Below are 14,251 nucleotides of genomic sequence, written 5' to 3' on the forward strand. Positions count from 1 at the left end.
GCAGATAGTGTAACACTGCAATTTAATTCAAAATATGTAATGCAGACAGCTAGGTATGTTTTATTAGAATAATTAAATGTAAAGTATGGAGCATTAGTACAGATGCAGAGTTAGGGAAAGAATCATCGACACAAAGGTCAAGTCAACGTTCTGAAATTAAATTAAGGGGGGGAGAAATTGAACCAGACAAGTGACAAGTTGACACAACATTGATTTTCTCTCAGAGGGTGACGCCTCTCTACCTGAGGCACCAATTTATTCTGTGCAGAAATCAGTGGAGTAATAAAATACATAATATATGTGGGAACAATTTTGCTGTATAGAAATGAATGCTGCTGGAGTAGTCTACAGTCTTCCTTTTTTTTTTGGAAGGCTGGCTGTTTAGTTTTAGATAGACAATTAGTAACAAATGATAATCACATTGAGATTTTATTGAGGGATTTGATTAGCACTTTGCAAGTTGCAATGGCTGAAGAAAGGAGACATACTGTAAACAGTTGATTTAGAAACAAAAGGATGTTTTCGTATAGAATTTTATTGTGTTGAGGCAATTTCAACTCTAGACACAGAGTTCTATTATCTTTTTTGCATTTAAGAGACTATAATTAGTCTTTAGAATTAATTCCCCCTTTATTGAGTTTTGAAGACAGAAAGAATATAGAATACATGATTGAAAATCACTAATTGACAGCAAACCCACAGCTCTCATGTGCTTAGTAATAGTCCTGGCATCCACTGCTCTAGGACTTGCTAAGCTTTTGCTGCTGACCTTGTTCACATACAGTATTTAAGGCTTGCCCTAGTTTCTCTAGAGCGCAGTTGTGAAAGAAATAATGTAGTCTGTGGATTATCTAAAATATGCCAATGAAAAACAAGTGGAACAAGAGAATGAGGAAATCTAGACCTGATTGGTGTATTTTTTTTAAATCCAGACTGGAACCCAATAATAAAGGTTTTTTTAAGAAACAGCTACAAGCTATCAAGTGAACATGTTGAAATGTTATCACATTTACAGCTTGTTGCTATAAACTATATTGGAATATTGGTGCAGGAAAGTGATTAATATTTCTAATATTACAATACTTCTGCTAAAAAATAGTGTTGTATTGCTGGGATCACTAGGGATTCTGTATGAAAGTCGCTTGTTACAAAAGCAGGGGAAAATAACTTTATCAAATGAAACAAATATCGTTAATGGAGTTTTGTTCTTTAGAAATTCTGGTGACAAACTAACTGTTTGTTAGTTAATATATTGAACTGAGGTTTTTCAATGGCATCAGCTGTTATCATGCCAACAGTTGTTTAAATGTGTGTGGATGGAGGCATGAGGTAAATCCCTACAAAGAATATACCTACCAAAGAAGGAACATTTGCCACAGTTTTTGGGATATATGCTGTATTGAATTTACACACAGTGAGTAGGAAATTTAAAAGAGCCAAGACTCCATCTTAGTCACTTTCTGCATACGTTTGTGCACTATTGTATTTGTGTCCTCTTTTTGGGTGTGATCCATGTCTGTGCTCTCTCTGGACTTTAGAGAGTGCGTACATTGAAGGGATGAGAACAGGGGGTCAGGAGCGCACTCTACAGTGGGTCACAGGAAGCAAGGATCAAATCTTAGGCAAACAGTCCCTCAGAGGACACCAATGTTCAACATCCCTGTGACCCACTGTGGACGGCCGCCGCGAGGGGATCCCCAGAAAAGGAAGGAGGTGTTGGACTGTTCTTACTGTCTGACCCAGGGTGATCCCAATGTTTACACTCCACCTCCATTTGTGAGTTATATTATTTTTTAATATTATCCATTTATAAAGCAATCTGCACCATATTTTGTGTCCTTTCTTTCCATGCCATGGGTTTCTCCTTCCCACATTCCTGACGGACAACAAAACATCCATTGCATCTGAGTCGGTTACTCATAACAACCACAAGGCCTGCATTGCTCGCGTTACATGTGAGTGAGATAACTTCAGTATATTCATTAAGAATATTGTCATTTACTCACTCTGTTGCACTATTGTATATATTCTTTTTCCCACTATATATAAACCTGGATGAGAGTGCGCTCCTGAGCCCCTATTCTCATCACTTCTATGGATCTGGATTGAATCCATCCTAGGAGCAACACCCATCAAAGGACTGTATTTATACCCCCTTTTTCTTACCACTTACACCATTGTGTTCACTTATTTTTTGTTACGGTATTTGCGCTTGATCTTTGCTCCTACTCGTACGTTGAAGAGAACAATCTGGGAACAAGTCCCCCGCTGGAGGTTTTCTAGATCACCCAAACACACATTTTTTGGGGGGAACTATCACATTTGTAGTCACTTGGATAGTGTCTTAAACCTTTGCACTTTAATACCCACACGTGCACTGTTTCTTGTGGAAGCGCTGGGTATCTGTGGATGGAGGCAGCCATTTTAATGGGAGGTACATATTCAGCAAATCATATCTCCATAATGTAATCACAGAATTTAAACAGTGTAGCAATGGCTGAACACAGAAAATAACTTTGCATGGGTAAAAAAGAAAGGCATTTTTTTTGTGTTGCCAGCATAGGAGATTGTTGCTTTACTGTATTGGTGACAATGGAAGATTAAAATGCAAATGGTACTTCTCTTTTAACCGATTTTACTACGAGAGAACCGTGAAACCAGAAACTGGGAAAGCATCATACACACTATTTACTACAATATAATGTAAATGTAGTAAAATGTTAAAGAATTTACTGTTCAGTATTTTTTATGTATATCGGTGAGGTTAACAGGTCATTTAAGTTCAGCAACTCTGGATATTCAATTTTAAAATATACACTTTTTTACTGATTTTTTTATTAAGTCAAGGCTAGAAGAAACACTTTTAGCTTTAATATCAGATCAAATACATATCCTTGTCATTTTGCCCTGTTTTCACTGCTAGCCATATTTTAACTGACACTTTAATGCCATACCTTTTACAAACTTTCAGCCTGAAAAAACGAATATGTTTTCTATGAGTACTGGATGTCGAAAAAATGAAAACCATATTTCTTTGTCAAGTTGTGAAAACTTGTAATGGTGCTAGATTCCTTAGGAAATGGGATGCTGTTATTAATCACTTTGTATAGAGGCTTTGCTCTCTAGCAGTGTAGGGTACTGGCTTTGGAGATTCTGTAATTTGTTTTAAAGAACAATGATGTCTTGCAAAGGAAGGATTATCTGTCACAAGGTGACAGGGTTGATTGCTGCCAATTTAAATAAATGATTGAATTGCTTATTGTGGACTAGCACAAACCAGCCTGCTTAACTTGCTGAGATAGAGTTTGGGTGCATGACCCATAAGATAAAGAGGGGGAACACCTTGAAAAAAATCAATTACATTGAAGAAGGTTTGGACACATACAGTATAGGGCAATAAACATATTTGTCCTTGTTTTAAGTGCATCTAGTTCTATGTTGGCCTTTCTTTCTACTTTGTTTAATCCTATCATTGCTTACAAACTAGATATGTGTATGTACAGTATGTATAGAAGGACTCCCAGCAGAAAATAATTTATTTTATCATATGAATTGCTTGATTATATAAACCATCTGTCAGTAAAGACATTCATTATGCTTGACCAAAAAAAAACATTACAACAGTCTAATTTTGGTAAAAGCATCCTATTTCCTATGTAACAGGCATTAGTAAATTAGATATGTTTTGCTTTACTGAATAAGAAATTCAAAAGCCCAAATGATTTGAACTAAATGGAACCAGGTTAAACCTTAAAGCCTAAGAGGTTAACTACATTTTTATTGACCTTTCTGTGGGTGAAAATGATTCTCAGTTTTGTATTTTATAAAAAAAAAAAAACATTTCTTTTCCTTTTCGCTCAATAATTTTTTGTGTTGTGCAATTGTTAATTTGTCTGAACTACCACATCTATAGAGAACTTGAGAAAATTGTAAAGTAGAAAAAGCTATTCTGTTTCGTACACAAATTGCAGCAATTTGTCTGTGCACATTGTTACTAAATGCACGGCTATTTGGTGAATTAATATGTACTCAAGGCAAGTAGCATTTAATCTTGCTCGCTTTAATGCTACTTAGGTGGGTTATAATAACATTTTGACTTCTGAGCACAGATTGCATTGAACATTTGAGAACAGAAAATGTTTACTTTATTCCTGGTGATGTAATAACAATGTCATTATTAAAATAGTCAAGTGCTGTAACTTGAGCTTCAGAGATATTTGTGAGATACAGCATTCACAAAGTGGAAGGAAATACCAGTTTATTGACTCTTGAGTCTACAGTATGTGCTATTTGTGATGTACTGTTGTTTTATACAAGCTAAATATAAAAGCACCATATGGCCCAAATTTACGAAGAGGTGCTGTTCCATAAGACAGCGTTCGGCACCAGAAGGTGTCTTCTAGAACAGCACTGGTTAGTGAATTTGGCCCTATATCCATTATACTGAATGCTACAGAGGCAGACGGCTTTTATTTAAGCATTTGTGTATACCGTTAGAATTATTATTAAATATAAATAGATGGATAGAAGCTGTCTATTTAGCCCACATAGAAGTTACTTATAAATGGATTGCTATATACTATATTCAGTAGATGACAGTGATTTAAATGCTCCATAGATGGAAAACCAAAATGTTGGTCTCCTGATTGTGTGTGTGTGTATGTATATAGATTACAACATATAATTAATGAAAATATTTGACATGTAAATTTGGGAGATCAAAATATGCTGTTTGGAGGTGAAACTGTAGAACTGCCTAACATTACTGGGTGGCTATTGGAAAAAAAAATATCAAACCCTGAGTAAGATTTTCAGTGTTATCAGTAGTTGTATTAATAGAAAGAACTGCAAACGCCAGTATAGTGGTGCTCCTTCATTAACATATATATATATATGAAAAGGGAAGAGAGAGCGCATACCCATAGCGTAAAATAGTCAATTTTAATGAGGGGAAGGGAGGGAAGGGGTTAAGAAATGCGCTTACAAGAAAGCAGTAAAATCAAGCATTGTGTGAATAATCACCACCATCCGGTTTGTATCTGCAGTATCCTGGGGCAGTCCCGATCGTGCAGCAATAGGATCAGTGTCCAAACAGATGTCCAGGGCTGGTGTATTCCATATACACGTGTAGGGTCCTGGAAAGATGGCTCCTCGTGGATCAAGCCTTTGCAGCAGTCGCGCGGTTCAATCAGTTCCGGCGCGCGGTGATGACGTCAATGCCCATGCGTCTAACGTGATGACGCTCCCTGACGCGTTTCGTCACTCACGGGTGACTTTCTCAAAGGGAAGTATAGAGAAGGGGGAGGTCCAGTACTTTATATGCTCTCCAATTATCTAGATCACTGGGAGTCTCCCCTTCTCAGCTGTATATACGCTTGGTGCTAATTGATATTTGTTAGATGCGCACAATGCATATTAAAAACCTTTGAGTTGAAGGAGTAAAGAAAAAATCTTATTCAAACAACAATTAATTAGATGAAAAAAAGGCACATAGTATTCATATGGGGAGTCAACCTTCACATAACATGACAAAGTATACATCAATAATTGATAAACCTGTCATACAAATATCGTGAAAGATAGACATGCAAGGAATGCATATTTTTTACAAATCGTGCATGTATATGGTCCACTCAGCTGACATGACCATTCAAAATATAAAAGGTATTTCCTTGTATAATTACATATAAAAATACAAATTGCATACAATTTAACAATACCAAATTGTGTTGAAAAACATATAAATGAAATTCCAATAATTAAACAGAATCAAATGAAAGACACAGTAAGAAAGCATTATTACCAGATATTGAACCCTATAAGGAGGGCAATTTCCCATATTAACATATGCCTAACAACTTAAGCACAGTGCATATATTTATTCAAGTCTATAGGCCAGGGCAAAGCAAGGTCTTTATACATTTATACATTAACTTTACATAATCACCATATTCACCTATATTTAATACCTTTATAAGGCGCTGCTTTATTGTTTTTTCGTTTGTCCTTGATATATATATATATCATGTGTATGTATGTATGTATGTGTATATATATATATATATATATATATATATATATATATATATATATATATATATATATATATATATATATATATATACCTATAATACCCTCAGAGACAAGGGAGGAGGGAAGCTATTAAATGAAAAATGGGCATATGTCATCTATTGCGTTGACTTTTCCTCATTTCTTTCCAGGGACTTTCAATAAGCCTAATTGGATAAATTGTCCCATAGCCTTAGTTCACTAGCTGGGTGGTATTGCCTAACCTTTTATGGACAGATGTGTAGTGTCCAGCTCTGGGCATTAATTTGAATGTGTGGGTGTTGTTTGTATCTAGCTTAAGAAACACTGTTTGACAATTCTGACCTATGGCAGATGTCACCTGAACTAGAGTAATGTTTATTGTCATGTCCTGTAGCTCAACAAATGAGATGAATCAGAATTAACTGAGGGACACTGACAAATACAAGTTTGTTTGATAAAATCAAAAAAAGGTTTTAAAATGTCCTGGAGTAAAAAAATTACATTTCTTTAACTAAAATATTTATTTGTATCTATACACTTGAACTGACTTCTGTGTTCTACAAAAATCTATGATGCCATAAGTAGTGCTCAAATCGTTTCAATTGAGAGTGTGTTCAAATATATTTGATGTAAAAGATGTTTTTCAAAAAAGGAATGCGTTTCAAAAATGATCTACTAAAAAGATTTTTATTTATCTTTTAAAAAAAAGGACTTTATTCGTAGGCACAGTGAGCCTATGAATACAATGTTAAACATTTGATGATATTTATATCTAATGAAGGAGGGTTTGGGACTTTAAATATATACATATCAACAGAAATGGAACAGCCAGCACTCCAAATAAAAATGTGGATAAATGTACATATCCTGTTTGTAGTAAAAAAATATGAAAAAGAACTAATAAATAAGGCAATAATAATCATTCAAATGTCTCCTTATAAACTACTAAGTAACCACCTGAAGGGTGGAAGTCTCTGTTTTGTCAGTAGCTCTGCTAAGAGGCTAATTTCCTTTGATCCTCAGCTATTTTACTGATTGTTTTATAATTCCTGACAATGTATAACATTTCCCTCTGCATATAATATAGTTCTAGTGCATATGATAATGAAATTCATTTTTTATATTGTTTTTTTTTTTTTACCATGCAAAAAGTTATGGATTGCCATTGCCTGAATCACTGAAGCTATTGCACATACAATCCTTGTATTCTATACAATAAAGCTTCTATAAAACAATTGTGATGCTCATATTAATAGTGTGCAGAGTACCTCCTTTTTTTATTCATTTATAAAAATGTTTTACCAGGAAGTAATACATTGAGAGTTACGTCTCGTTTTTAAGTATGTCCTGGGCATAGAGTAAGGCCTGGGACATAGTGATTTTGTCCGGGCTGAGGTGCGCTGAGGCTCAGGGAAAGCGGTGCTTTCCCTGGCCTTACACAGCGCGCCGTCCGTGGGCGTGTCGGGGGCGGGCCAGTGACGTCACGGAGCTGGTTCGCCCTCATTGGGCGAACCGCTCACGTGACCGGCCCTGCGCTCCGGCGAGTGCCAAATTTCAAAACTGTGTGCGACACACGCTTCCCCAAGCGTGCGGACGCGTGTGCGAGCCCCTGCTAAAGCCGCTCTCATTGCGGCTGCAGGGGCTCAGTGCCGAGCAGGAGCGCACTTCAGCACGGGTCAGTGCATAAGCGCTGACCATGCCCGAGGCCTTATTATGACAAATACATGGTTATGAATACATAGTAACATCAAGTGAACAGGGTTATACATTATACACAAGACATTGCATGCACAGTTAAAGATAATATATGTTATAGGCGTATGTAACAGTTACAAACTAGATTAAAATGTGAGGCGGCTTTAGTTTTGAAAGAACCTAGATTGGTGGCGGCTTTGAGAGCCTTGAGATTCATTGACTACAATGTCTTCAAGAAACTTAGCAACCCACACTGAGCTCCTGTACATGAAGTTAACAAATAGGAAATATGATCAGAACCTAACCCTTTGCATTTGTGTTGTAGCGTGTGTAGAATTCCAGGGTTATTCTTCAAAAAGAAAACCACAAATACTGTAGTTGCAATCAATGAATACCATTGTTAGAGAGAGGAAGAAACTTGGGTTTATTGCTGGTCATATAAAGATGTAGTAGAACAAATAATAGTAGCAGTCCAAGGTTGTATTAAAGCGATTAACACTTTATTTTTCCAATGTTTTGATCCAATAGAATAGACCTTTCTCAAAGATCATCCTTCAGAAAGGTTTATTCTATTGGACTGAAACAAGTTAATCGCTTTAATACAATCTCAGAGTTCTACTTTATTTTGTTTACTTCATCTTGGAGTCTTCCCTGGGGTTTCAGCACCTGCAAGTATAGTTTGAGTACTATTTGAGTGCAAGTATTACAAGTTCAAGTACAAGTGCAACTATTTTCATTTTCAGGTCATATAAAGCAGGGGAGCGCAAACTTTTGAAGCTGTGCCCCCTTTCTTCCCTTCCCCGGCTCTCGTGCCCCCCCTACCTTGTATCCACATCAAATGGCGCTGCGGGGTCATGTGACATCACATCACGTGATCCGCAGCGTAATTTGACACGTGTGACGCCACATCACATGGCTCCGCAACGCCATATGATGCTGCGTTACCATGGCGACGCGTCACATAGCCAATTGAATCCCAGTAAGTGGAGTGTTGCAGGGGCCTCACGCGATCCCCCGTCATTTAATTAAATGCCTGGGGGAAGAGCGCTGGGCAACTGCAACCGCCCGCGCCCCCCCAGAAAAATCTCCTGCGCCCCCTCCCTTGTTTGCGCACCCCTGATATAAAGTACCAGACAAATATGTGGTGTCCAAAGTTAAGCCTGCATTCTCAGAAATATAACATATAGCCCTGCTGATTTAAGTAACATACAGTATACTGTAATAGCATTGAGAACTTTTTAGCATTTGTTTAATATAATGTATTTACTAACTTTACAAATTTAGGCTAAAACCTGAAGATTACAAAGGCAAAGTAATTACAATTAGTACTGTTATTAGTGGTTCATAGAAAATTCACAATAATGGCCATTTTGAAGAAATCGCAAAAATCCATATTAAGGGTTTAAGACTGTAGAAAATAATCGATTCACCTTAATAGATACATGTTTATGTGTATGTCAGTAGAATCTACACTACGCCTTTTCATTTAATGCTGTGAGAAATATTACAAGACAATATGGATTAAGTATCACGTTTCATATTCTTAGATCTTGTTATGACATCTCTATTCAACAAACACGTATAAAATAGATTAGTGGAATAGAGTCTCCTTAAATCTGTAGTTATAGGTTATCATGTGAAAAGCTAAGGAATAGAGAGTGTGCAGCGCACAGCAATCAAGGAAAGAGCAGGTCTTGCAAAAAATCCTTTATTGAGAAGCCATAAAATAGAGGGCTGCAACCCTTCTACGCGTTTCGTGCTAGTGCACTTTATCAAGAAGTGCCATACACGGTGTGCACAGCATTTAAATACAGCTGACTGCCGTTTTTCGCGCCAAACCAATGACGTCACAAATCACCATTAACCAATGAAAGTCGCGCCTCTAGCGCATGCGCCACACGGCTGAGTGAAGGAGAATTCCCCGCCGCATTCCAGTCATCTCACAGTCTCGAGGAGACACGCCCAGCTTGGGAGCTCACCCAAACACCATGATAAGCACTGACAGCGGCTGTAGAGACTCCCCCGTCCCGCCGGTACGCGTACGCGCAGAGGGGCTATTAACATACACAGATTCAAAGTCCCCTGTTCATGCTAATGCATGTAAAAAAACACATGTAGTAAATACAATTATAGCTCCGTAAATGACGCGATCACACGCACAACCACGTGACGGCATAAGAATCGTGGAGGCAGCGCTCATAGAGTCACATACTAATAATATAATAATGATAGATACATTAAAGCATACAAAAACAAATAAATGCATACCATGAACAGAGAATTCACATTAGGCAGTCAGTAGCAAAATGTTTAAAAACTACACATATTGAACATTTTATTGACTAAAATAACAAAAGAAACGATTAAAAAAAAGGTAGTACAGGCATACCCCGCATTAACATACGCAATGGGACCGGAGCATGTATGTAAAGCGAAAATGTACTTAAAGTGAAGCACTACCTTTTTCCACTTATCGATGCATGTACTGTACTGCAATCATCCTATACGTGCATAACTGATGTAAATAACGCATGTGTAACAGGCTCTATAGTCTCCCCGCTTGCGCACAGCTTCGGTACAGGTAGGGAGCCGGTATTTCTGTTCAGGACGTGATGACAGGCGCATGAGTGAGCTGCCGTTTGCCTATTGGGCGATATGTACTTACTCGCGAGTGTACTTAAAGTGAGTGTACATAAAGCGGGGTATGCCTGTACTAAGTATATTTCTATACCCGTATAAAAATAAATGTGCACCCTCTTGATGAAATAGCGGTCATATCAACATTTTTGAAGTATCTATTCCTCAAATTCATTCTGTGGAGTGCACCTTAGAAAATACTAGCAAATATGTAACAATACTATATTTTATGCATCATTGATGATGCAGTCAGAGCTTTACTAATGCAAATACAAATATATACCCATCTTTGTGTCGTTTGCCCATGATCTACAATAGATACAGATATCCAATTGATTACGTAATGTAAGCACAAAGTTAAGCCTGCATTCTCAGAAATATAACATATAGCCCTGCTGATTTAAGTAACATACAGTATACTGTAATAGCATTGAGAACTTTTTAGCATTTGTTTAATATAATGTATTTACTAACTTTACAAATTTAGGCTAAAACCTGAAGATTACAAATGCAAAGTAATTACAATTAATACTGTTATTAGTGGTTCATAGAAAATTCACAATAATGGCCACTTTGAAGAAATCGCAAAAATCCATATTAAGGGTTTAAGACTGTAGAAAATAATCGATTCACCTTAATAGATACATGTTTATGTGTATGTCAGTATAATCTACATTACGCTTTTTCATTTAATGCTGTGAGAAATAATACAAGACAATATGGATTAAGTATCACGTTTCATATTCTTAGATCTTGTTATGACATCTCTATTCAACAAACACGTATAAAATAGATTAGTGGAATAGAGTCTCCTTAAATCTGTAGTTACAGGTTATCATGTGAAAAGCTGTCAAATATTATGGTTCAAATTACCACATGACAATGAGACAAAATCCATGGGAGACAGTATTTTAAAGTGTTATCTAGTTTTAAATACAGTTGTATCTATGTCAAAGTAGATGGTTATAATCTGGTTGAGCCATTCAAACGTTTCACATACACATCATGATAGAAAAAAGCTTCTCTCTTGAGTTTTCCAAAATATTAGTTTTCCTTTACAGGTAGATACATAATACATACAACATAATGAACATAACATAATATGATCTCCATTTACATCAGAACACTGACAACCTGTTTGGTTATAAATTCCCACGTAGGACTGAAATGACAACAATTTTTTTTATTTTGGTGCTTGAGGTTATAAAAATTTGAGACAAACATTTCTATAATATTTATATAATTCATAAATAATATATGTCTATATGTATAAAATGCGTATGTTGCATTGGAAAACAATTGTTTACGTTGCTTTAGTTCTCGTTTTTTTTTACTAAATTCAACTTCTTAACCCTCTTCGACTTTTTCTAGTTTGTCATTAAGAGAGAAATTAGCATCATTTGATTATACAGTATTACTAAGGTGGTGGATGGAACATGTTTTATTACCCGTTCAATTAGAATATTGATTGTAAATTAATACATTCCAAAATCATTTTGAATTCCTATGCTAGTCTGGTTTAACTCAAGGTGTCAATCACCAAGATGAAAAGCTTTAATCTTACCTTATAACCTTCTAGATACTAGCTGGGTATTAGAGATGTAAGAAAATCTCCAATTGTCCATTCAAGAAAGAGATAGATACCTGGGAAATATCTCTCTTGCCATATTTCAGGCTGTGGAGATTTTTACTCCCTGCAAACATTTTAAGAAGTAAAAAAAAAAAAAAAAATGTTGAGAAGGGTTGGCAAATTTAGGCAAACATTTGCACAACTTTACTGGGTAGGACATCTTACACTTGCTACTTGGTCACTAAATATAAAAATGTGTGTGGTGCTGAGTTATAAAAAAAAAAGTTATAAAGACACAAGTTCGAAAAGAGGACCTTTGATGAATATGATTTTGACATAGGATATGATGTTGGAAAACACTTTTTTTTTGCCTGGAAAACCTCACCATGCACAGATGTAAAGGTATAACATAAAGTTCAATCCAAAATAGGCAGTGTGTAGATACATTCCCACTATATCTTCAGTGAATACATAGATAAAGATTTGTGTCAAATAAAGGACTCACGTGTAAGTGCAGCATCCTGGAGCAGCTCCAACGATCCTTCGGTCCTGAGTGTGCTTGTGTATAGAAATGGGATAAGTAACAGCAGAAGAAAAAACGGAGCATTATCACTGGAAGTTGAAAAGGAGAAACTGAGATTGTATAAACCTTAAAATGGGTTATATAATGATCATAGCAATAACTTGGAGCAACAAAGCGAGGTGTATCTACCTTGAGAAAGTGCTTCTTGCACGAAACGCGTTGGTGGGGCGACACCTGTTTGTTTCTATGACCGTTAAATAGTTCATTTTAAGGCTCATGCACTCTCAGTTTCTCTTTTTCAAGTTCCAGTGATAGTGCTCTGTTTTTTCTTCTGCTCTGTTTTTTCTTCTGCTGTTACTTAGTCACTAACCCTGAAAATAATACAGCAAATTGATCATATATTGTGGACAATTAATAGGAGAGAAGAACCAAGATTACCAGTGAGAAGCAAGCCAGTAACCTTTAAAGAGCTCTTTTTAGTGTATTGTAGCAGTTGTAGACTTGTTTGATAAAATGGTTTTAACTTCTTTTTCAGTATTACGAGATGATTTTCGACAGACTCCAAATGATCTGGTAGTTGCAGCAGGGGAACCGGCAGTAATGGAGTGCATCCCACCTAGGGGTCATCCTGAACCCACTATATCCTGGAAGAAAGATAACGGCCGAATTAGTGATAAAGATGAACGCATCACGGTAAGAAGTCTGCTAGGGTCCAAAAAGCATTATACTGTAACATTGACATTTTCTGTTTGGCTCTTTTCATTCAACATATAAGCACTCTTGGTTGATGAATGCAACAAAATAGACAAGAAGCTAAGAGAATTATACCCTGACATGGAAAGTATGGTTAAACCTACTGGATGAGGTTTCCTACTGTAAATCTCTCAAACATTGCATAGTGTTTACATTGCAGGGGTCAATATACTGTACTAGTTTGCAGGAATGTGCTCTATCTTGCATCTCTTTTTAACACAGATGTTCCTTAAGCTTCAGCCTTCTGCATTAAACAGCGTGTTGTATCTATGAACATATACTAAAAATGCAATAGATTGAAAAGCCGCACTGCAGAATATGTTGGTGTTTCACAAATAATAATAATAATAATAATAAAATCCCTCATTAATAAAACACATATTTTTTTATTTTGTAGCTGTTCTTATTGTTTTATAATTTATTATTCACTTGGTAAAATTAGGAAAAAATCTTAACAGAGAAAACCCCAACTAATATGACATACTGGTAAATATAAAATACTGTACAGGCTTTTGTAGATATTCGTTTGGTTCCAAGGGGCTTATTCATTTAGCACTGAAGTGGGTGATCGCACCCCTATAGTCTGAAAATTCCCATTCAAGTCAATATGATGCAGCACTGAGGCTTATTGTATAAGCCCCTAAGTCTCATACCTATATGGAGGAATAAATGCAGCAAGCCGGTTTTAGAAAACCACAATGGATGTTTCTATTGACTTGTGTTTCGTTGCTTGTTCTGAATAGTAAAAGTGTGATAAGGTTGTCATAATACATTGAAGGATTTTTGTTTTTTCCCCCATAATAACAACGTAAAGATTGTAAGTATATACATTTTTATAATTCTATTCATGTAAAATGTGGGGAGCAATGTTAAGTGTAATTCTTCAGAATTGTACAAATGTAATAACTTTAAATAGTGTTGGTGATAAAACCTATAGAGGGCTGCCCTCATAATGTTCACTACAAATTACAAGGTCCAGCATATTGTTGGCCTCTATGGCATCCAGTGGACATCGCTTTTGT

At 36.3% G+C, this 14,251-nt stretch overlaps 1 protein-coding gene across 4 annotated transcripts in view; it reads left to right on the plus strand.

The window, feature by feature from the left end:
- Window positions 1-14,251, plus strand: part of ROBO3 (roundabout guidance receptor 3) — a 223,843-nt gene that overhangs the window by 110,736 nt on the left and 98,856 nt on the right. For all 4 annotated transcript variants that reach the window (XM_075604305.1, XM_075604306.1, XM_075604304.1 and 1 more), the window contains one exon: window positions 13,012-13,169. In XM_075604305.1, the coding sequence (XP_075460420.1) occupies window positions 13,012-13,169 (158 nt within the window). The remainder of the gene's footprint in view (window positions 1-13,011; window positions 13,170-14,251) is intronic.

This window comes from Ascaphus truei, chromosome 6 (genome assembly GCF_040206685.1).
Source record: "Ascaphus truei isolate aAscTru1 chromosome 6, aAscTru1.hap1, whole genome shotgun sequence".
NCBI classification, from domain to species: Eukaryota; Metazoa; Chordata; class Amphibia; order Anura; family Ascaphidae; genus Ascaphus; species Ascaphus truei.